At 34.9% G+C, this 25,194-nt stretch overlaps 1 protein-coding gene across 1 annotated transcript; it reads left to right on the top strand.

Annotated features, from left to right (window-relative positions):
• Positions 1 to 1,985: 1,985 nt before the first annotated feature.
• Positions 1,986 to 23,446, top strand: LOC127496243 (alpha-2-macroglobulin-like protein 1). Its single transcript, XM_051864027.1, has 36 exons — positions 1,986 to 2,148; positions 3,803 to 3,986; positions 5,151 to 5,307; positions 5,431 to 5,483; positions 5,615 to 5,635; positions 5,742 to 5,910; positions 6,009 to 6,093; positions 6,212 to 6,335; positions 6,974 to 7,079; positions 7,160 to 7,269; positions 7,498 to 7,662; positions 7,779 to 8,006; positions 8,590 to 8,653; positions 8,774 to 8,919; positions 9,034 to 9,183; positions 10,277 to 10,459; positions 10,567 to 10,654; positions 10,733 to 10,865; positions 11,026 to 11,251; positions 11,366 to 11,492; positions 12,030 to 12,151; positions 12,405 to 12,456; positions 13,174 to 13,257; positions 13,428 to 13,604; positions 15,280 to 15,361; positions 15,592 to 15,748; positions 17,316 to 17,390; positions 17,511 to 17,673; positions 19,124 to 19,317; positions 19,429 to 19,644; positions 19,886 to 20,004; positions 20,709 to 20,799; positions 20,901 to 20,969; positions 21,308 to 21,413; positions 21,725 to 21,773; positions 23,253 to 23,446. The coding sequence occupies exons 1-35, from the start codon at positions 2,084 to 2,086 to the stop codon at positions 21,763 to 21,765; spliced, it is 4,332 nt and encodes a 1,443-aa protein (XP_051719987.1). The 5' UTR covers positions 1,986 to 2,083; the 3' UTR covers positions 21,766 to 21,773; positions 23,253 to 23,446.
• The last annotated feature ends 1,748 nt before the right edge of the window (positions 23,447 to 25,194 follow it).

The following is a 25,194-nucleotide window of genomic DNA, read 5'->3' as shown; positions in this document are numbered from 1 at the left end:
AACACTATAGTCAAACACTTGACAATAATGTGAATCATCATTAATATTTGTGTGGTTGAGGTTAAGAGGTTAAATCTCACAGTGTGGGATTAAGAGTTGTGCCAGATCCGAAGAACCGGGAAGTCAGATATTCATGTGGTCTCATAACTATTTACTTAACCTGTCTCGCCCCAATTTTTTATTATTTTTTTGTCTGTATAATTGCAGTAAATATACATACAATAAAAATAAACAATAAAAACAATAATTTAAAAAAAAAAGAAATCTGAAAACAAATTATGAAATACTTTAAATGGTCATACTTTATATTAGGTGTTTGCATAAAAAAATGTTAAAGGTTGTATTGCAGGCCACTTTTGCTGCTTCTGAGGTGGGACACGATAATATTAGGGACAGGTTCGCTGGATAGGTTTAAAAATGGGTTAAGGTATAAGTGAAAGGTCAACAGTGTAATTATAGATGTGATCACAGAAATTGATTTCTGCTGTGCATGCAGGTATTTTTTTTTTAAATCTAAGTACAAACATGTATTGTGTACATGTTTGTACACAATAAGTGCATTATATCAAATGGTTAATTTAAACATTAGTACATTATAGTTAAAGACACTTAATATAACATTGGACCCTTGAAATGATTCAAGAAATAATTAATGACAGATAACACTCCAAAATTTCCAAATGATTCAAGAAATAATTATGTAATGACAGATAACACTCCAAAATTTCCATTCTCGCCTATTAAAAATCGATGATCTTATTTTTGCCTAAACAAAACATGTTTTATTTAACAAATGGGTGTTTCTTGCTTGGAAAGCTGCTCCTTGTTGTGAAATGACCAGTGTGCGTCACCTTTCAGAAATTGGGAGTTCAGCTGAATATATTCACACTATATTCACAACTATTTTAGTTGCTGAACAACTTGTGACTAATAAAACGGGCACTGCCATTTGGCATGGTTATCAACCAAAAACAACAGTAAGATCAGTACATCAAGCCTACAAATTAAAAAATAATCTCCAAAATAAAGAGATAAAAAATATCTACAACCTGTTTAGCAGGAAGTGGGAGGAGATACACCTTACCAATTATTCAGTCCATTATTGAATCACCGTGTTGGAGGTGTAGTGTCGTTGAAACAAAAGCTTTCCTCACCCCATCCCAGATAATTCCAAATCCACCTGAGAACGCACACCTTTTTGTGCTCCGAACATACCTAAATGTACTATTATACTAAATGCTATGAGTCTTTGTCCATGTATAACAATCAAAACTTGGGTTTAGGACTCTTGATAATGTCTGTATGGTTGCAAATACAGCAATTTCAAACTGAATGTAATTTAGCTGCATATTTCATGTATTTTTGTAATGGTTTTATGATCAGTTTGTTTCTGCAGTGCTCATCATGTCAAGTCACACCTTTAACTGCCAACCGATGAAAGTTATAATATATCTGCATGAAACATATACCGTATTTACAGTTTTTTTTTTTTCATTTGATTATTTCTGTATGGGATGAAACTTTTAAATTGTGAATATTATTTTATAGAATACATACTGAAAATGTGGATGAAGAGAAAATGTCATAATATCATTTTCACACCCTCACAGTAACAGTATTTTGATTTTTATGATGTATTTTGATAGAGGCTTGAGGGACAAGGGTTAAAAGGCATTGGAATAAATGGTGCCTGCCTGATAAAAAGTTTACAAGAGTATTAATGTGTCATTTATCTATTTTATTTTATATTATATTTTTATTTTATTGTTTGCAATGCATACAATTCCCAAGTGTCGAATAACTGAATGATCAATACAGATTGTTTGTCAGTGACCTTTGCAAACAGCAAAAAAAGTGCAACTCATTCAGCCTTTTTGCGACTTCACTGACTTCAATGAATCACTATTGTTACACAACACAGGAAGAATTTATCCCAATTTATCCAACTTCTCATTCCAGTTGCTCAACTTTCCTTGCCTTGGTGGGGTCGAAAGGGAGGAGGCAGAGGTGTATAAAAGTGCGCACTTGTAAGATGGGATCAGTGGGCGAGTTCTCTGCGCATGTGCCGGACTAACTGCTCAGGATGCTGCTGCTGTCGCTACTGCCGCTGCTGCTGCAATGGACGTTAACGAGTGGAGCCACTGATCCGTAAGAACCTTTATGATTATTATCTTTACAAATACCAGATAACAGAAGGTAGAGTAATGAGGAAAACTGCAGGTCGAGGACTAGCCGAGCGTCTTTCACAACTGCAGTGAACACTGATGAAAAGTTTCGGCCAACTGCACTTTTCTCACACTCTGTAAACATTTTTTTTTTTTTAGATTAACGATAAAAAAAGATGCAGTGACGAGGTTGCAAGCATTATGTTATTGTAGTCACCGTATTTTACATTAAATAATATACAATGCTAGCTTGTTTTATTAAATCTGTGAGTTAAAATCAATATTGGCCTCTCGAGCAACTCAGTAACAACATAAAGACAGAGCCTAGTGTTACCCATAAAAACACAAAACACTAAATAATACTAAAACATTAACCAAAACACTGAAAATGCTAAATAAAATGAGAAGAAACAAAATAGAATCAAATGTGAATGTTTGTGCAGGGAACTCTGGGAATGCCCCTTTCCTCAAGCTTTTAGCTCTTACTTAAAGGGTTAGTTCACCCAAAAAATGAAAATTCTGTCATTAACTACTCACCCTCATGTCGTCCCAAACCCGTAAGAATTTTGTTCATCTTCAGATTACAAATTAAGATATTTTTGATGAAATCTGAGAGCTTTCTGTCCCTCCATAGACAGCTTACTTAATTGAAACTTTGACACTTCAAAAAGTTAATAAAGAGATAAACTAATCCATATGCATTCAATGGTTTAGTCCAAATTTTCTGAAGAGACATTATCGCTTTATATGATGAACAGATTGAATTTAGGCTTATATTCACATGTAAACATTCATCAACGGACACATCAGTTGTGGTAAACTGAAGCTCAAGCATGTTTGCATGATGCGTGAGACAACCAATGAGGTTCATTCTCGTGTTATACAGCACATTTGAGCTTCTGCAAGAACCAATGAGGTTTGTTTTCGCGCGTCAAGCATGTATTGTTGAGCTCATGTTTATGTTCTCTAATCAGTGTTTATATGCGGGTAAAAGCCTGTTCATCATAAAAAGCGATCGATTGTCTTCAGAAAATTTGGACTGAACCACCAATTTTAAGAACCAATTCTAATATGCTGATTTGCTGCTCAAGAAACATTTCTTACTATTAAAAATGTTGAAAACAGTTGTGCTGCTTACTATTTTTGTGGAAACTGTGAAACACTATCAAACGCAAGTAAGATTTTTTTAAAAGACATTTTAGTTGGCCAGGACACATTAAATTGCTCAAATGTGACTAAAGACATTTATAATGCTGCAAAAGATATTACAAATAAATGCCATTTTCAAAAAAAAATCTTAATTATTCAAAACGTATGTATTGTCTTATGCACACTATATGCATTGTCTGTTTAAATATAATAATTTTTATAATTTTTTTCTAAGGTAATTCATAGTGACAGATTTATACATGCTTCAACAACTTACGCAACTTTTTATTATCATCATTTTTTACTGCAAGTGCAGTCATTCCAGGCACAATTAAAGAAATTATGAGTCACTTCCTCAACTGTTCATTCACCCAAAACAACCCTAGTCTCATGCAACACTAAAGTTATAAAACCATTTTTTTGTGATTTGTATGATTTAGGCAATGTACTCATAAGTCTATATTTCTTTGTGTTTTGTCTTTTTTCAGCATATACCTGGTGACAGTCACTTCCCAGGCGGTGGCTGGCAGCACGGAGACTCTGTGTGCCCAGATCCATGAGCCCAAAGAACCACTTTCTTTAGTGGTAACTTTGAGGTCTGACAATAGGAACGTGACCATTCTGCAACAGGGCTCCATTAAAAACGATTTCTACAAATGCATCCCGTTTAAGGTCTGTATACTCAATATAGCTTAAAGGGTTAGTTCACCCAAAAAATGAAAATTCTGTCATTATTTACTCACCCTCATGTTGTTCCACACCCGTAAGACCTTAGTTCATCTTCGGAACACAAATTAAGATATTTTTGATGAAATCCGATGGCTCAGTGAGGCCTCCATTGCCAGCAAGACAATTAACACTTACAGATGCCCAAAAAGCTATGAAAGCTATATTTAAAACAGTTCATGTGACTACAGTGGTTCAACCTTAATGTTATGAAGCAACGAGAATACTTTTTGTGCGGCAAAAAAAAAAAAGACTTTATTCAACAATATCTAGTGATGGGCGATTTCAAAACACTGCTTCATGAAGCTTCGAAGCTTTATGAATCTTTTGTTTCGAATCAGTGGTTCGGAGCATGAAAGTCACGCGATTTCAGTAAATGAGGCTTTGTTACGTCATAAGTGTTTCGAAATTTCAATGGTTCACCAGTGGAGGGTGTGACTTTGGCAGTTTGATACACGTTCCGAACCACTGATTCAAAACCAAAAATTTGTAAAGCTTTGAAGCTTCATGAAGCAGTGTTTTGAAATTTTGAATCACTAGATATTGTTGAATAAAGTTTTTTTTTTTTTTTTTTTTGGGTGCACAAGAAGTATTCTCGTTGCTTCATAATAGACATCTGCCAATATTCGGTAATACGATGTGTCATGATAATGAATATGCACAATATTGTTATCATGGGCACTTCAAAACATCTTGAATAATTATTTATTACGAATTATTGAAATTTTTATAATACATTTTAAGAATACTTTCCCCATCAACTGTATTAAATGCACAGATGTCAGAATTTTCATTTTTGGGTGAACTAACCCAAAAGTGTGCTAGTGTATCTGTTATAGAGATCATGGCCTTTCCTATACATTATGTCTGAACAACACTGTTACATCAATGTTAAAGAGCCTATCCATGATGAGATTTAAAATATAGTTATTTATTATTGTGCAAGTAAAACCTTAAAACTTGCATGTATCATTCATTTTGCACATTCTTTTCGCTATAGAATTGTTCAGTGGTCCCTGCAGTCTTGATGATGTTTTCATTCACTAAGTGGACTTATATACAGTACTCATGGAGTTGTACTTATTCCCTATTTGATTTTGTATTTTCCAGGTCCCTCTAGTCACTGTGGAGTCTGTGGTATCCATCGATGTTGCAATCCGAGGAGGCACAACATCCCTGAACAAAACCACTCAGATTCTCATAACCCTTCCCCAAAATCTTCTTTTCATCCAATCAGACAGGCCCATCTACAAGCCTGGACAAACAAGTAATATTCCTCTTTCCAAATTATTCCACAATAGCTTCAGTTGTCGGTACTCATTCATATTTACTAATTTGAACATGTGAATCTCTCATGAGTTAATATTCTCTCACATTTTCTCTTCTCTAGCTAAATTTCGCATTGTGTCTCTGGATTCCAATTTCTTGCCTCGCAATCAAGTGGTAAATTAAATTAAATTTATGTGAAAAATATTTATTTAATTTAATTTAATTTAATTTAATTTGAAGTGCTGGCAAAATATATGAATGTTCTTTCGATCTAACTGAAATTTTCTTCTGTCTTTCTCTTGCAGTTTAAAATTGTAGAACTCCAGGTATAAAATCTTTCAAGCAGCCATGATTGGTTCATTGTTTGTTACTTTAATTGAATGCAGTTTGATTTCACTGTAGGCCTTTTCATTATGTGCCACTGTTGTTTAGGACCCTAACTGGAATCGCATTGGTCAATGGTTGAATCAGTCAACAAGGAGTGGCATTTTGGACCTGTTCCACTCCATATCTCCAGAAGCCACTCAGGGTTACTACACGATCACTGCTTGGGATGAGAATAACCAACAAATATCACACAACTTTGAGATTAAAGAATATGGTCAGAACTAGAAATCAGCTTGTCAGTACAATCATATATATATATTTATATATATATATAGGTAACTATAAGTATTTTTTTCCACATGTCTCTTTTAGTTCTGCCAAAATATGAAGTGAACATCGATTTTCCAACTGTTATAACCGTCCTGGACAAAACGGTCACTCTGAAAGTTTGTGCAAAGTAAGAATTTGTTCAAATAATGTTCAATTCTTTACAGAAAAATTAGGCACATGCCTGTATTTCAATGATATGTTCAGCCTGATAAAAAACAAATGTTTTTTTCCCCCACTGTCTGTAGATACACTTATGGGAAGCCTGTGCTGGGTTCTGTGGATGCTAAAGTGTGTGGGCATAGCTGGGATTACTATTACTATAGATCTCCTGATGAAAATGCTGACATATGCAAGACATATTCAATGATGGTGAGTTACCTTCTGCACACACAAAACTGTTACCTTTTGGGTTGTAATCCTAAAAACACTGTACTAATTATCAATTATCCTATTAAACGTCTATATATATCATAAGGTCCCAAGTCCAAGAAATAACAATGAGCTAATAGTATTTTTCTGTGCAGTTTTTTGTGAAAAGAATTTCTGGCACAACCTGCTATTTTTTTTTTTTTCCATAAACAGCATATGCTATATAAATCCGCTGTTTTACACCATAGACTATCCCTTTGTGAATAAGCAGTGCTCTTAATTGTTTTGATTGTGCACTTGTAGTGTGCTTCAAATGTTAAAAGTACTTGCAGATAATATAATATTAATAAAATAAAGGCCACATATAAAGATGTACTAAACTCCTACTTAAGTGTTTCAAAAAGCACTCTACAGTTCAGCTAATTGCATTTAAAGTAAATTTAAACTGTAATAGATTTTCATTTAATTGCAGTTATCATACAAAGTGTCTAAAAACATTACAGTATATTATAAAAGTATATTATTTATGTAGTAAGTACTCAGTGTACTCAGTTACTTACTAAGTGTACTTCATTTTCTAAAGGGTCCATATTTTAAAAGTCTAAATTACTGTTTTTATTTCATTCTTATTTATTTAGACTGACAAGACCGGCTGTGGGTCATGGGTGATCAATGTGACAGAATTTGGCTTAAAATTCAGAGGAAATTTACAGGTGAATAGTAATGTGGAAGAGTCTGGAACAGGTGAGAGTGTAGAAAAACTGCAGCCATTTTCATTTTAATTCTCCTAAATAGAGTAATGAAACAGTCTTTTGTTTCTCCAGGGATAACTATGTCGGGAACTACCACAGCTATGTTTACAGGCGATTATGTCAGTGTTAACTTTGAGGACACACCAGATACATACAGGCCTGGCATGGTCTTTAAGGGAAAGGTAACAGCTGCCTTGAGGTCATTCGCTTTGCTACTAATTATTGAGTAAATGCTCCAAAAGTAACTCTGCAGTCCAGATGTGTTTTTGCAACTATCTTTATAAAGTTAGAATAAAGTTCATTGTAATAAACAACCTGTTCAGCAGTTAGCATAGCCATTTTTTGTACAGGAAGTGTTACTTTTGTTTGTGAGCTAATAATTTTGTCTTTCTCTACATGTTTTTTAACAGGTTGTGGTCACTAATTCACAGTCCAGTCCGATGAAAAATGAGCCAGTGATTGTCTACGCAGATGGTAATAAATCTGTTAATGTAACACTGACGACAGACATCAATGGCACTGCCAGCTTCTCTTTCAACACTTCTGATTGGTTAGAAAAACCTGTGTCTTTACGGGTTAGTGGTGTTTTTGTTTTATAACATGATGTTTAGAGTATGTATATAATTCAGTATACTGTAACATTTCACATGTGCAGTAGAATGATTTGTGATTTTTATTTATTTTTTGTTAGGCCTATCAAAAGGGAGGTAAAGAGCGGACTGATTATTATGCTTTTAGATATTATCCATCAGGCTATCTCTACGTAAGACCCTTTCACTCCAAAAGCAAAAGTTTCCTGATGTTGATGAAGGCTCCAGAGAAGCTCAGCTGTAACAGTGATGCAACTGTGGTGGCCAGTTACGTCATTCAGGGCAATGTACTGAAACCAGGCCAGAAAACCTTGGATTTCTTCTACATTGTATGTTTAATATTGATTCTCTTTTTTGTTTGTCTATCAATTGCTTGGTCATTTGTTTTATTGCTTAACAAGCTCTTTGACCTTTTTTAGGGAAGCACAATAAAGTAGTACCATATTGGTTATTAGCCAGTATTTTATATTTAGCACAGGTTTATATCGGAACCTTATATATATATATAACTTTTATATTATATAATTTAATAGTGCATTGTCCTTATTTTTGACAATGACAATGTTAAATGTAATCCTTAGCAAATCTAAAAATTAAAAACCATTTTTTTCATACTGTACATTATAATGTTGTGATATCTATTTTAATTTATTTAGACAAAATAGTTTAGACTTTTAATATCAGCCATTTATTGCTGCCATAATATGAAAATAATTGGCCGGAATTTTAATATCTGTGGTTCTGCACCTTTTTTGGTTCAGAACAGAATTTTTCTTGAAGGTTTCCTAAATTTTGCAGGGTGACTCTGTATTACACTAGGAGAAATGATGATGAAAAAAATTGCAATGTTAGTCAAGCTGTAGAGTATTACATAAATTGTCAGACAGTAATTATCTACCTTGTGCTTTCCAGGTCCTTTCCAAAGGCAGCATGGCTCAAAATGGCCGTCTGTCTGTGAGTCTAAAGACCGGAAAAGGTACACAGCTCATTTAAACGAGCAATTACATCATTTTCTATAGTGTACAAGTGTATTTTTATGGTCTATGTACATTGTGCCTCAGCATGTGCCTGTTTTATTTTCTCTCTCTCATAATAGAAAACAAAGGAGAGCTGACATTCTCACTGAAGAAGACAGCAGCTCTGACTCCATTCGCTCAGGTGGTGGTTTACACAGTTCTTCCCAGCGGAGAAGCAGTAGCAGACAGTATGAACTTCCCCATTGAAGAATGTCTGCCAAACAAGGTCAGAAAATCCCACATGAAATCCCATTTCAGAATTCAATGTGCCCTTCAAGCTTTTATGTATTTTTTTTTTTTATCATTAATGTGTGATGAGACTGTGTTTGTGCTTTTACAGGTGTCTTTAACGTTTTCGTCTTCCACCGCACTACCTGGAGAGAAGAGATCTCTTAACCTGAAAGCCAGTCCTGGCTCCTTGTGCTCCGTTCGGGCCATTGATCAGAGTGTGCTGCTGTTGAGACCAGAGACCGAGCTCAACGCAGCCTTTGTATGTTACATCATTCATAACTTACATTACAACTATAGCTAATAGAGGAGTTTACGAGTTGAATGAGTTGAAGAGCATGATTTTGATTTCTCAGTTAAAATTAATTTAGAGTTTTTGGGGGACATAAAGTAAAAAAAAATCAGAGTGATATAGCTGTCCAGATATTATAATGTATTATAAATTATAAAGTCTTATTATTTCTTAAAATATTTTAACAATATTTAAAAAAAATATTTCAACAAAAATACTTCACTGCTTATTAATATTTTAAAAACATTTTTAAAAACAAATTCATGGTGTGGGGAAATATGTTATTGCTTTTTAGTTGGTGGTTACACATGACATTAGAAATATTATTAGCAGTAATAAATAAGCAGTGAAGCATTTTTTTTTCAATATTTAAAAAAAAAAAAAAAAGTAAAAAAAACTGCTTCACTGCTTATTAATATTAAAAAACAAAAAAATTCATGTGTATGGAAAATATGTTATTACTTTTTACTTGGTTGGTTTTACAACATAACTATTTTAATATTGAAAAAATATTTAACAAAACTTACTCACAGTTTATTAGTATTTTAAAAGTAAAAAAAATCATGTGGTGTAATGATATATGTTATTACTTATTACTTGGTTATACACCATGACATTACAAATATGATTTCTTAAAAATGTAAAAAAAATTTTATATTAAAAAAAAAATATATTAACAAAACTGCTTATCTGTTTATTATTTTTTTTTTTTTTTAAATTAAGCTAAATTAATTTTATGTAATGAAAATATGTTATTACATTTTACTTGGTGGTTACACCAAATTACAATTTTTGAATTATTAAATTGAAAATTGTTTTTTGAAAATGAAATAAATGTCACAAAACCACATGAAAAATACAGTATACGAATAAAACGAGTACATCTCTAAGAACTTGCGAAAATGTGCTTTAAACTAGATTTTTAAATGATTAATTTATGTATTTATTCTTTTTTTTTTTTTTATCGTGGACACTCTTATGGCAATTTAACAATGTTTTTTTGTGAGCATTAAGAAATTGCATTTTCAATCCTATGGATCAATATCTTATCATTACTCTACAGGTCTTGAGAATGTTACCAGTCCAGATGTTGTCAGGTTACCCATACAGCACTGAGGAGATGGAGCCTTACCCCTGCCGGCGTCCTTGGGAGGTGGAAATGCCGTTTGCTGAACGTGCGAGGCGCAGACGCAGCATATATTACCCTTACTACAGAAACAAAAATGATGTCTACAACGTCTTTAGAGTAAGATACACAACACTTCTTATTTCAGAGGACTTTCAATGTCATGTGAGCCTCACTGTACACTATCCATCATACACACAGTCACATAATGCTTACTTTTTTTCTAGGAAGTTGGAATCAAAATCGCTACCAACTCTGATGTGAAAGCACCTGTCATTTGTAATGAGATGACGAATGAGATGTACTTGAAAGAATGTAAGTAACTTGATTTTGTTGAGGATTTGGAAATGCCCTTTTTATCTTATTGTATTTACAAACTATCAATTCAAACAGCTGTAGTGGATGAAGGTGGGCGCTTTGATTTGGTCCCAACGGGAACGGGTTTTGGTGAAGGTGGCAGAATTCCTGCTGGGAAGATCCGCAAATTCTTTCCGGAAACCTGGATATGGGATCTTATCCCAGTGGGGTATGTATCTTGTACCATGGCATTACTGTTCCTCTGTAAGGCTGTGGTTTTTGTTTATGTTTATCTCGCATTTGTGTTGTTGTTTTTTTGGGGGGGGGGGTTACATACAACACACTCATTTTTAATTATACAGAAACACTCTATATTTTTAATTCACCAGGAAATCAGGATCCGTGGATGTTGCAAAGACTGTCCCGGACACCATCACTAAATGGGCAGCAGGGGCTTTCTGCACATCCCCTGTCGGCTTTGGACTGGCCCCCAACATCGCTCTCACTGCTTTCAAGCCCTTCTTTGTGAGCCTTACCCTCCCTTACTCTGTTATCCGTGAGGAAACGTTCACTCTCAAAGCCTCTGTATTCAACTACCTCCCCAAATGTATCATGGTAAGCCCTCGTAATTTGTTTACTTGCATGTCCTGGAGTGGTTTTGCATATGTTTGTAGTAAAACCGTTTCCTGTAGGCTGGCACTATACAAATCTCTGTGTCTTTTAATAAAGGTGAAGGTCACGCTGGCAGACTCACAGCAGTTCACAGCTCAACCGTGTCGAGGTTGCACATACACTCAGTGTGTTTGTTCTGAAGAGAGCAAAACCTTCCAGTGGATCGTTACACCTTCTGCCCTGGGTAAGCCAGATACGTTTACTTCTATGTATATGAGCAAAAACAAACAGAAATGTCATTTTAATTTCAATTTGGTTCCACAAACTAAAAAGTTTATTTCACGTTTGATTATGTTAGCACCAGAGCTGTCTTAAAGGGATATAGTTGACCCAAAAATGAACATTCTGTCATCATTTACTCACCCTTGTGTCATTCCAAATCTGTATTTCTTTCTTTCATCTACTCATACAAAAGAAGATGTTTTGAAGAATGTTGGTAACCAAACAGTTTTGGTTCCCATTGACTTCCATTGTATTTTTGTCCATATAATGAAAGTCAATGGGAACCAAAACTGTTTGGTTGCCAACAAATCGTACAGGTTTGGAACAACATGAGTAAATAATGACAGAATTTTAATTTTTGGGTGGACTATCCCTGTAACACATCCTGCCTAGACTGTCACAGATTTGTTTATTATTGCAGGCCCCAGGTCACTTTGTTTTTTTCTGTAACTTAAATCCACACAGAGGGTCATTGTGCACTGGTGTGTGTGTTTTACAGGAAAGGTGAACATTACAGTGCGCGCTGAGGCGGTGCAGACCCAACAACTTTGTGGCAATGAGGTGGTGACTTTTCCGGACAAAGGCAGAATTGATACTGTGATGCAGAGCGTTCTGGTGGAGGTACGTGACTTTACTGTATGTGAGCGCTATTATAAACAGGCTTACTAAAACACCAAGCTAACAAGTCAACACGGACTGAAAATGTTACATAATCACTTTCCTAACACACATTCCTCTGTCATACTGTGTTTGAGCAATGCACATGATTCTAAAGGAAAACAGTATTATGTTATTTTTTAGATAATAGCTATTTGGATATTGTTTTGGGTCTTTGTAAAATCTATCTATGTATCTATCTATCTATCTATCTCAGGCGGAAGGAACTAAGCAGTCAGTCACTCAGAATGAACTCATCTGCTTAACAGGTTAGTGACATTACAGTGTGTTGTGTTGTTTATTTTAATCAATAAAGAATTTGAATTATTCCGGCTTTAACAGAAGTTAAGCTCTGTAACATGCTGTCAGTTACTAGAGATAATAATTTTGACCTTCACTTTTGTGAAAATAAACAAAAATACTTTTTATAGTAATGTACTTGCAAGTCTATGGCCCTGTTTCCACCTGGTATTAAAATGCGTTTTGGTCGATCGGATCGCAAGCAGACGAAGGAGACACATTCCCCTCTTTTTAATGTTACGAAAGCAATCGTCCACTTGTGATCAGTTTGACAAATACCAGGTGTAAACAGGGTCTATGAGGCAAGGTATTGCAATGGATGAATGTTAAAGGGATAGTTCACCCAAAAATGAAAATTCTGTCATCATTTACTCACCCTCAAGTTGTTCCAAGCCTGTATAAATTTCTTTGTTCTGCTGAACACAAAGGGAGATATTTTAAAGAATGTTTGTAACCAAGTTTGTAAATTTATACAGGTTTGGAACAACTTGAGGCTGTATAAATGATGACAGAAGTTTCATTTTTGGGTGAACTACCCCAAAGTTTCAAAACAGTTTAACCAAAAAAGCTTCTAATTTTAGCTTTTAAACCCTACTGCATGGTGTTTACAAGAAATGAGAGAAAATGATTGTCTGTGGTAAAGTACATCATGAGCATGTGTTTTGAAGTTTTTTCTCTTCCATTAGACCGTCCACAGGAGACATCTGTCTCTCTCAGTCTACCCCAAGTTTTTGTCAAGGATTCTGCCAAAAGCTTCGTCACTGTTCTGGGTGAGCCTAAAGATATGCTGGGAAATGTACATGATGTATACACATTGCTGTACCATATCAGTATATAAATATTAAATAATATATAATCAATATAATTCTTCTCATTAGAAAGTTTTCTGATTTTTTTAATCATACTAATGGTTGTATGCCCCTGGTTCTTTTGACTGTAGGTGATCTGATGGGTCGTGCTTTGAAGAACATTGGTGATCTGTTGGCTATGCCGTACGGCTGTGGAGAGCAGAACATGCTGCTTTTTGCCCCCAATATTTACATCCTTCAGTACCTGGAGAGCAGCGGGCAGCTCACTTCCGAGATTAAAGACCGAGCCAAAACATTCCTGGAGAGCGGTGAGGAAATCTGTTATGAAATATTAAAGGGATAGTTCACCAAAAAATGAAAATTATCCCATGATTTACTCACCCTCAAGCCACCCTAGGTGTATATGACTATCTTCTTTCAGACGAACACAATCAGAGATATACTTAAAAATATCCTGGCTCTTCCAAGCTTTATAATGGTAGTGAATGGGGGGCGAGATTTATTTTTATTATAAAAATAATCCATACGGATACAGGGGGTTAATAATAAAGGCCTTCTGAAGCAAAACGATGGATTTTTGTAAGAAAAATATCTATATATTTAAAACTATAATAACTAGCTTCCGGCAGACGGCTGTACGCACTGATTTGTGGCGGAAGAGTGACCTCTGACATGACACAGTGACAAACGCGGAAGCGCAGAGGATTGAGCAAAACAAAACACCGGTCATGAATTAGAAACAAGAAATTTTAAAGAGAAATGTCTTTGGATTTTCATATAAGAGAAGAGGAGCTTGAGTTTGTTGCCCAGCCCTATTTGTTTGAACCGCGAGAGGCATCTAAGCTTACACTACTCTTACATCCTGCGTCATACATTGCGTCAGAAGTTACTCTTTTGCCGCAAGTCTACTTGCACAATATGCGTACGGTGGTCTGTCAGAAGCTAGTTATTTTAGTTAATAAAGTTTTAAATATGTATGTTTTTCTTACAAAAACCCATCGCTTCACTTCAGAAGGCCTTTATTAACCCCCTGGAGCCGTATGGATTAATTTTATGATGAATGGATGCATTTTTTGGGGCTTCAAAATCTTGCCCCCCATTCACTACCATTATAAAGCTTGGAAGAGCCATCCACAAGAACTATCCCTTTAATGTATCTTACAGAACAGTAAATAATATTTATAAATACAGTACATATGTTTAAATATTTTTAATGGGAAAGAGATGAATACAGTTAGGAAATTATTGTTTGCTGTGTTTTTTTTTTTGTTGCAGTTTTTAAAAAAAAATAAAATGCGTTGATATTTTAACAATATATCAACTTGCACACAATTAGCTAATTAGTTTAGCTTTTTTCAAGCTAGCTCCCCAGATAGCATCAATGATCGAATAACGTTGAATCAATGTTAATGTGTCAACGTTAACTGCATTGAATCAATGTCACTTTTGCACCCGCAATTAATGTTGAATCAATGGTAATGGCACTGAATCAGGGTTACAATGTGATGTTGGTTCAACATCATGCTTACACTTTCAGAAAATGAAACACAACACATAAAGCAAAGTCATTTACTAATTGTTCTCCTGAGCAAAAGAGCATATTTGTTTTTAATAGATAACATTCACCAAAAATACTTTCTTGCTACAGATCAGACATTCTGAATCTTGACTTTTAAAATGCAATTAAAAAAAAAAAAAAAATTCTTTAGACACTCAGACATCAAGAATCAGCATATGAATCTCAACAATGGTGACATCCTTCATGCCGCAATGCATGCTGGGAGCCACCATAGTATACAACTCATGACTCCCAGCATGCATTGCGGCATGAAGGATGTCACCATTGTTGAGATTCATATGCTGATTCTTGATGTCTGTGTGTCTAAAGATTTTTTTTTTTTTTTCTTTTAAAAATTGCACTTTAAAAAAAAAATATTGAGCTCCAATAAATAATAATACTAAAAAATCCTTCTTGTGTTGCAGGCTATCAGAGAGAGCTGACATACAAGCATTATGATGGATCTTACAGCGCTTTTGGGATGAATGATCCTTCTGGTAACACCTGGTGAGTCTGATGCAGAGACAATGAAAGCATTCAGTTGCTTAACTTAGGACTCACTGTTTGGATTCTGGCTTCCCGTATGTGGATTTAACGCCCTTCTGGTCAGAAGGTGTTTTGGGAATTGGGAAAGCCTAGTCCACATGGACGTTTTACATTTGGAAACTTCCTGAAAATGATTAAGGCAGATTTTCTGAAGTGTGGGAATTTGACAGCAATTTCTATTGTTTCCTCAGGCTAACTGCATTTGTGATGAAGACTTTTGGTGGCGCGAAGAAGTATGTATTTATAGATCAGACCAACATCGACCAGGCAAAGGCTTGGCTGGGTCAACAGCAGATGGACAACGGCTGCTTTGCCTCTGTTGGGAAGCTTTACCACATTCAAATGATGGTGAGAACAGAAGAGTCATGCTCAGGTCCTTTATCTGCATAAACATCTTAAACCAGCTTAAGGTCCCAACTGATTTAATCGGGTTTAGTTGGTCTCCTAAGCTGGACTTCAGCTGTTTGGGTTTCCTGATTTTATAAGAGTTTTGGCTTGGAAGACCAGCTTGACCAGGGAGTTTCAGTCAAGATGTTATTTTTCAGCAGGGATTTTCTTGCCAGCCAATAAAACATCCTCCATCAAGGTTTCATTTGATAGGTGTTGACAGCACACATGAACTGAACATGGTATCTGCAGGGCTTTTTCTTTTTGCGGTGTGCAATTGGGGCTTATTGGATAATAATGTTTTATACAACAAGAGAGTTCTTTGGAGACAGTTGAAGTATGTCCATAGATTTCACTGTTTTCAGATTTAATTTTTAAAAAGCTATAGTGAGCATAGGAATTTAATTGATATTTTGGCTAATTTTCTAGTTGAAATATCTCAACATGTTTAAAATAAGATTACGAAGTTACGTAGGATAATGTGTCATGTTTTCAGAGAACATCTTAAAAAGTATTTACCTTATCTTATTAGTAAAATCATTTTAAGCTTTAAGTTTTAAACATAAATCTATGAGATTTAGTGAGGTTCATGTTTAAAATACACTGTATAAGCTATATAAGTTGTATACTTTGAAAACTGAAAACAGTTTTACAAATTTATTATTTTCAAGATCTCGTTTTAAAGATGTTTAAACCAGAAAACAACAAAAAATACCATAAAGAAACCTTTTTGATGTTCTGATGTCATCAGCATTGAGTAATGATTAAATCTTCTACATATAAAATAAAGGTAACACTTCAGTTTATGGTCCAATTCTCACTATTAACTAGTTGCTTATTAGCATGCATATTACTAGGATATTGTTAGTACTTATGAAGCACATATTAATGCCATAATCTGCATGACCATATTCTACATCCCTTAATCCTACCCAATACACTTAACAACTACCTTACTAACTATTAATAAGCAGTAATTAGGAGTTTATTGAGGCAAAAGTCATAGTTAATAGTCAAGTCAAGTCAAGTCACCTTTATTTATATAGCGCTTTTTACAATGTAGATTGTGTCAAAGCAGCTTTACATTGATAACTGGTACATTGTTTGGCTGCACAGCATCTCTTAAAGAATAGTGTCAATGCAGGCAGATCAAAAGCACTGTTGAATATCAAATGTCAAGTCAAGTGTCCCCTAACTAATAGTTAGTTAATAGTGAGAATTGGACTCTAATCTAAAGTGTGTCCAAAATGGAGAAATAAATATCAAATACAGTTTCAGAAAACATAAATTTTAAGCTAAAATGGTAGAAAAATGAGATGAGATGAGAAGCTGTCACAGCGATGAGTGGGATGAGGAGATGACTCGGGGAGCGGTAGTGGATCAGAGTCATTTATGATGAGAAAAACTGCTCTTTAGTCTGGTGGTCCTGGATTTCACACTCTGGAAATGTCAGTTAGATGGCAATAAACGGAGGAGATTGAAGTTCTGAGGGTGGGAAGGATCTTTGATGATGCTTTTGCTCTCACAGGGTGGCGTCAGCAATGAAGTCACTCTCTCTGCATATATCACTGCAGCGCTGCTGGAATTAGGCGTACCGAAATCTGTGAGTAAAACCCTCCTTATGAGTCCTAAGGGATGGAATCTAGTAGTCACAATCTAACTCAATACAGATAATGTGACTAATGAAGGAAGCAGACACTAAGTCTTTTGTGTGCTGTGTAAGGATGACATGGTGGTGAGAAGCCTTGCATGTCTAAAGGAGGCTTCGCGTAACATTACCAACACTTATGTCACCGCCTTGCTGTCCTACACATTCACTCTTGCTGGAGATGAGCAGATGAGGCAGAACCTCCTCTCCACCCTGGATACACAGGCCAAGAGAGAAGGTACCATTCACTTTTATATTGTGCAAAATTTATATTTTCCAAAAAATAAAAAAATATATATATATACACATATATTTTAAATAGAAAGACTCCTATATTTTTTCTGTTCAATTTTGAATTCAATTAAAAAATTATTTCTATAGTACAAAGCCCTGCACATGAAAAAAAAAAAAAGAATATCATGGCCACAAATTAAGAATTTATTCCCACAACGCTACTTTTTGGCCACTTTTTATTTATTCGTTCTCACATTTTATTAATTAATTCCTTGTTCAATCTTGGCCACATTGTACACTCCAGAAAAAAAGTCTGTAAAAATTCGGCCTCTTGTTAATATGAAGGAATTTTCCTTTTTAATTTAGATTTTTCCAAGGTGTTTTACATGTATTTTAGATTAAACATTGTATTGTGTTGTGTTAATTTTCTGCCAGAATATTATCTGTTTTTGTACAGATTTTTTTTTCTTACAGTGTAGTAATTCATTCCCTTTTTTATGTAGTTGAACTGTGGCCACAATTTAACTAGACTGAGGGAACAAATTCTTAATTTGTCTCCATGATACCTTGTCCCCCCCTTGTCATGTGTGGTACAAAAACTACTGTTGATAGGTATTGTGTTGCAGAAGAGAAAACTATGGAAGCTTGTTTAAATAAAAGATAATTGTGACTTTATCTCACAATTCTGACTTTTTTCCTTCTCAGAATTGCAAGATATAAGCAATTGCGAGTTATAAAGTCAGAATTACGAGATATAAACTGACTTTTGTGAGACATAAACTCGCAATTGCAAGTTGTAAAGTCCAATTCTGAGGGAAAATAATTCTTTTTTCTCAGAATTTCGAGTTTATATCTCACAATTCTGACTTTATAGCTCATAATTGCGTGTTATAAAGTCAGAATTGCAAGATATAAACAATTCGGAGAAAAAAAGTCAGAATTGCGAGTTTATATCTTTTATATTGACTTTATATCAAGCAATTCTAAATTTATAACTCGCAATTTTGACTTTATAACTTGCAATTGTGAGTTTATATCTCGGAATACTGATTTTATAATTCACAATTGTGAGTTTATATCAATCAATTCTGACTTTATAACTCGCAATTGTGTTTAAATTTCACAATTCTGACTTTATAACATGCAATTGTGACTTTATATCATGCAATTCTGACTCTAACTTTCGCAATTCTTGAATGCGAGAAAAAAAAGTCAGAATTGTGAGATAAAAAGTCGCAATTACCTTTTTTATTTTTTTATTAAGTGGCGGAAACAACCTTAGCTTCCATAGAAAACACTTGTTTAATTTTTGTTTTATTTTTCTGTGGACCCCTTATACCCATTTCTCTAGACCCCAGTTTGAAAACCCCTGATCTAGATTAGTAGCTTTTAATAAACACACTCACCAGACATCAGTGTTCCAGTCTTATGGGTTCTTGCTGTTATCACTTCAGGTGTTGCACGATATTGGACTCTGACTAATAATGCGCAGAATATGGGCTCTGTGGAGGTAGAGATGAGTGCCTACGTGTTGCTGGCGCTGCTCTCGGGACCCTCACTACCTGGATTTGGACTGAACTACTCTTCTGGCATAGTGTACTGGCTGAGCAAGCAGCAGAATGCCTATGGAGGATTCTCCTCTACCCAGGTAATATTATTCATCTCATGCAGCTTTTTTTAGTCCCCTTTCAGTCGTTTTAATATGTTTTATCATTATCGAATGTAAATGGTGTCGCTCTCCCTCTCTCGCTGTAAACAGGATACTGTTGTAGCACTCCAGGCCCTCGCTAAGTACAGTGCTGCCACCTACAATCCAGAAGGATCCATTACCGTCACCGTGACCTCCCCCTCCGGGCAGAAAAACCAGTTTACCGTGAACCAGAACAACCGGCTGCTTTACCAGGAGAAACAGCTGCAGCAAACTACTGGCACATACAAGCTCAGAGCTGAAGGCAAAGGCTGTGTGTTTGTGCAGGTCTGTGAAGTGTGCACAGTTTTAGAAGTTCAACGTATAGTTCACCCAGAAAGGAAAAATGTCATTACTCACTCTCATGTTGCTCCAAACATGTATGACCTTCTTGTATGGATCATATATGGAAGTCATATGGGATGACATGAGGATGAGTACATGACTTAATTTCCATTTTTGGGTGTTGTTGAAAAGCTACTGAAAAGGATTAAAGTGATAAAATGACCTTCTGTTATTTGTCTCTCAGTTTGCCTTGCACTACAATATCCCACCTCCTCCAGACTCGTTGGCCTTCAGCGTCAAAGCAAATACTGGGGTTTGCAACAACACGAGGAATGCAGCTTTTACGCTAACCACCAATGTCCAGTGAGCCATTTTTCTTTTAGAAACAATTATTACTGTCTTAATGGAAACAGCCATCATGAGTATATCAATTTTAACATGCTTTATGCAACAAATTTAATTTGTTTTATTATTATTTATCATTTTTTGTTTCAAATGCTTATATATTATATAAGTATAAATGCAATCGTTATTTAAAGGCATAGTTCACGCTGAAATAAATATTCTGTCACTAATTACTCACCATCATGTCCTTTCAAACCTGTGAGAGATATTTTGATGAATATGATGCTAATGATGCTGAAAATTCAGCTTTGCATCACAGGAATAAATGATTTTAAAATATATTCCAATAGAAAACAGTTATTTTAAATTTAAATAATATTTCAAAGTATTACTCTGTTTTTCTGTATTTTTGATCAAATAAATGCAGCCTTGGTGAGCATAATAGACTTTAAAAATAAATAAATAAATACAAATATTACCAACATCAAATTTTTGAAAGGTAATATCTATATAAAATATATGTATAGAAGTCCTGCAGACAGCTGAAAAAAATTCCATTTGCAATTATACTGCTAAATGTGACACATTTGATTCTATAAAGAAATAATGAATGAATATTGAACCTACTTTATGGCCTAATAGACTTTTTGCTGTCTGTCAGACTGCATACAGAACAATGTGTGGTTGTGAACCCTGTTTGTGACTGTTGGATTGTATGACAGGTATAACGGCACGCGAGAGGAGACCAACATGGTGATCATTAACGTCAGGCTGCTGTCTGGATTTAAGCTGGATGAGACGTCTCTGCAGGCTGTGAGTGACACTTGAAGGGCGCTGGTCCTCTTTTGATCTCAAGTAGTGCAGCCAGTGTTTGATTCGCTCTCGTTCTCCCTTCTCCGTCTCCGTCTCCACAGCTGAAGGAAGACCCCACCATCAAACGTGTGGATCTGGACGAGGATCATGTCATTATATATTTGGACGGGGTGAGCGAGCGTATTTGTTTTATTCAAATACCTTGAGGGGTTTGAAAACTTTTTGGGATGGATCGCTAAAAGAGATACATTCAAAATCAAACGTGTTTACATAACACATTCTTACACATTTGTTTCTCATAATCTTGAATCAAAAAATGTTTTATTCAAATAAAGGTTTGAAAGATTTGGCATAGATGGCTAATTTTTTTTATATATATATATATATATAATAAAAGGCATACATTTAATATGAAATCAGAATGAACCCTGTGTACTTGACACATGTTCTTATTTGTGCCCCGTAGAAAATAAATCTTGCATCAAAATAACTTTCTCTTCTTATCCAGCTGAAAAAGAAGCAGATGAAGGCCATCAGCCTGCAGCTCCTGCAGGACGTACCGGTGCAGAACCTGAAACCGGCTGTGGTGAAAGTCTATGATTACTACAAAATCAGTAAGTGCTTATTAATCACCGTACGCTCTAAAAAGTCTGAACGCAAATCCAATAGAGGGTTTTTATTATAAACCCAGAAAAAATATAATAAAATAAAATAAGTAAAAATAAATACAAAAATTGGAAAACCTATTTCCATTTTAATGTTTAAGATTTTCATTTTTTATAAATCTCTGTGACATCATGATATAAGTGTTGCGTAATTGTGCTTTACGAGCCTGTATTTAATCTTACCTTAATGCATTTTGATTTTATTGGGGCAAGCTCAACAATGTAGTGCAAAAAAATATGTTGTGTTTCTATTCCTCAAGGTGAATTGGCTGTGATTGACTACACCTCCCCATGTGCATAAACAGTACTGTAAGTACATTTTATATAAAACTTCATAAGTGTATTTTAATAATTGAATACCCAAATCCATGTAAAGACATTTATAATGTTACAAAAGATTTCTATTTCAAATAAATACAGTTTAATGCTTTTTAACTTTCTTTTTATCAAATAATCCTGAAAAAATATTATCATGGTTTCCACAAAAATATTAAAGGGGCTAAATGTAGAATTCAGAAACCCTTGTTATTAGCGCAGCCGGTGGCTGTTAAGTGAACTGCAGCCAGCAACTTATTGCACGTGCTCGTGCACACAATTGTGAAGCTTGTTTCCGCCACAGAATAAAAAAAAGATAATTGTGACTTTTTAATTTCACAGTTCTATTTTTTTTTTCTCAGAATTGCGTGATATAAACTCGCAATTGTGAGTTATTAAAACAGAATTGCGGGCTTATATCTTACAATTCAGACTTTATATATAATTTGGACTTCTTTTCTCAGAATTGCAATTGCGAGTCATAAAGTCCAATTCTGTGGGAAAAAAAGACCTTTTTATATCACACAATTCTGACTATAACATGCAATTGCGAGTTTAAATCACACAATTCTGAGAGAAAGTCAGAATTGTGAGAAAAGTCGCAATTACCTTTTTTATTTTTTTAATCAGTGGTGGAAACAAGCTTCCATATGTACATGTAACGTACAAGAGACTGATTCAATGCCCGATATACTTGCTGCGAAGTTCTTTTTGGCTCTTTGCTTAGAAGTAAAAAGAAGTTGAAATACCTTCGCAGTGATACTGTTACGAACATCCAGACACCGCCCATGCTGTTGAAAGTGACGTTTAGATGAATATGTAAATATGTGCTCTTTCCTCTCAATAACAAAATAAACGCAACAAAAATGACAGCGGTGAGAAAACAGAAGTTAGGAAAGCATCTGATCATAGCGATGTGGATATCTTTGCACGAACTCTGCAATTTTAATTACCTCATCTGTCGACATGATGCCGGTGAATTGCACTGTTATGATAGTTTGAATTAATCCTTTCTCTTTGACATTATAGTACACAATAGCTCTTTCAGCATTATCCTTAATATAAGCATTAGTTATAAACATATAAGCATTCATTTCATGCATCATAGAACGGAAGAGAGACTCTCTGGAGCGTGTGTAAATGTCACATCCTTTTGATTTTCCCAGAAAAAACATCCCAAGTCCTTTAAAAATCAGTCTACAAGCTTTCATAGACAACGTTGGAATTTGGTGAAGGTCTAGTTTAAGTTTCGTTACAAGCTGTTCACACATTGGCAATAAAAAAGTGATTAATACATGAAAATTCTTACAGATATAACCTCTTTAAGTAGCCTATATTTCAGCTATAATATATTATAATATAATGTTTTCAACATTAATAATAAGAACTGTCTTGAGCACCAAATCTACATATTAGAATGATGTGCAAATATGTGTGTGGATTTGATAAACGGTTTGATCTGTTGTTTTTCAGATGATCTTATTTGCTGATGGCTGAGCAATCATACTTTGACTGGAATATATGGAGGGACAGAATTAATACTGACATTTTAGCTGTTCTTCTATCACTTCCTTGTAAAATTGTCTTCTGAAATCAAAAATATACCCTCACTGAATTGATAAAGCATTTTAGTTGCTATTAAACAATGACATTTTCTGCATGTGAAACTTTTGTGTCCTGTAATTATTTATCTACTTTTATCATTACTGTACATATGCAGATGTCTGGATCTTAAAAGAATAAGCTAGACCTTATAGTGCATATTAGCCCTCTGATGCATGAATTAAATCATAGCCAAAAATCACAACCCAACCCACATTTCAAAGCACTTGATATTTTTAGAAGTAGAACTGATAGTTGTGGATTAATTTGTTTCTTCTACTGGTTTAGCAACTTGTTTTAAACAAGATTTTATCGCCAACACATAAAAGCTGCTTTCAAACTTTTTGTTTACTGTTGTAACACCCAATGATATCTGTATACCGCTTTCCCCCTTGAGTCTTTAAAAGTAGCAGTCAAAAACTGTTTAAAAACCACTCAGATTTTTGATACCCTCTTCTTAGCAGCAAGAATTCATCTTTTAAAATGCCTGTTAACTTCAGTAATATTATATTAGAATGCTAATTGCGAAGATTCTCCTACTGCTGCCCACTAAAACGGTGTCAATTTCACTGCGTTTCAGGAATTACCAAATAATTTCAGTAAACGATCCCAACAAATTGCATCAGCGAACAACTCACTTCAGAGAGACTAAAGTGTACAGTAAACCCCAAACAGTTCAATAAGTATTGCCTACATATTGCTCAAAGACTGAACTGATACTCACTTTTTTCTTCTCAAAGTTTGAATTCTAAAGAGATTGAAATTGTTTTTAGGGCAGCCATGCAGCAAATGGCTCCATATTTAGTGATAACCAACATTTTAAAAGCAATTTTCATATATTTAGTGTTGAAATGATCAAAAGTTCCAAGTCAAAATATAACTTTGAACCTAATGCAAACATGAACATTATATTTTAAATCCAGAGCTTGGGTTATATGTAAACTGCTTGATTTAGCTTTGACTCGTCAATAACAAAACAATGTTAAGGCCGGTTTACACCAAGCACGATAACTATAAAGATAACGATAAAGATATAGTTAGGCTATAAAAATCGTTCTAAATATAAAAGAATAGCTGTGTCCACACCACAGTTATAACGATAACGATATAGAGGGTATGCATCGACGTCACTTTCCCGCCGGAACGCGCTCCCTCAGCTAGACTGAGTGGCAAAAGAACCTGCTGCATAACTGGATTTAATCCACATTATTCCTACGCCCCATGACGCTTTGCGCGAATTATGGGTGTAACTTCCATTAAACTGTAAACAGTCAGTGAAAGGCTCGCGCAATGAACGCAATAATATGTTTGGGTACAACGAGATGACATTATTCTACTCACCCTTCAACCAACGAGTGTAAAAGCATCATCAAGGTACTTTAAACAGGCCATGAAAAAGCGCGATTCTTTCCACAGCAATAACGGACGGGTTAAATATAACTATAGATATATATATCTGTATTATGTGATATACGTTGCCTTAATAAAATTGTTCATGAACTTCAGCATTGCGTGATACTATTTCAAAGTGATTTCCATCATTTTTACAGATAATTGTATTTACCTGTGAAAACAAACCTGGAAAGAGACGTACGGCTTTGAGGAGAAAAACGAGAGATTCTTCGTGCATTCCAGTGAATTATTAATGGGATATATCGTAAATTATATCGGGAGACCAGACCACAAATGTGCAGTATATGTTGTACTTTTTCATACTATTACAGCGGTATGCAAAGGGACAAAAGAAAATAATCACGAGGTTAGAAAGCAGCGACTGAAAAGAGCTCTTGCCATAGATATTCTTGTTATAACG

The sequence above is a fragment of the Ctenopharyngodon idella genome, chromosome 15 (genome assembly GCF_019924925.1).
Source record: "Ctenopharyngodon idella isolate HZGC_01 chromosome 15, HZGC01, whole genome shotgun sequence".
NCBI lineage: Eukaryota > Metazoa > Chordata > Actinopteri > Cypriniformes > Xenocyprididae > Ctenopharyngodon > Ctenopharyngodon idella.
Note: the sequence above shows the minus strand (reverse complement) of the source record. Positions and strands in the feature narration are given on the sequence as shown.

Coding starts and splice junctions, on each gene's coding strand:
- LOC127496243 (XM_051864027.1), top strand. CDS start 2,084: ATGCTGCTGCTGTCGCTACTGCCGCTGCTGCTGCAATGGACGTTAACG. Junction 7,270..7,497: donor GCATGGTCTTTAAGGGAAAG/GTAACAGCTGCC, acceptor GTTTTTTAACAG/GTTGTGGTCACTAATTCACA. Junction 10,655..10,732: donor TGAGATGTACTTGAAAGAAT/GTAAGTAACTTG, acceptor CAATTCAAACAG/CTGTAGTGGATGAAGGTGGG.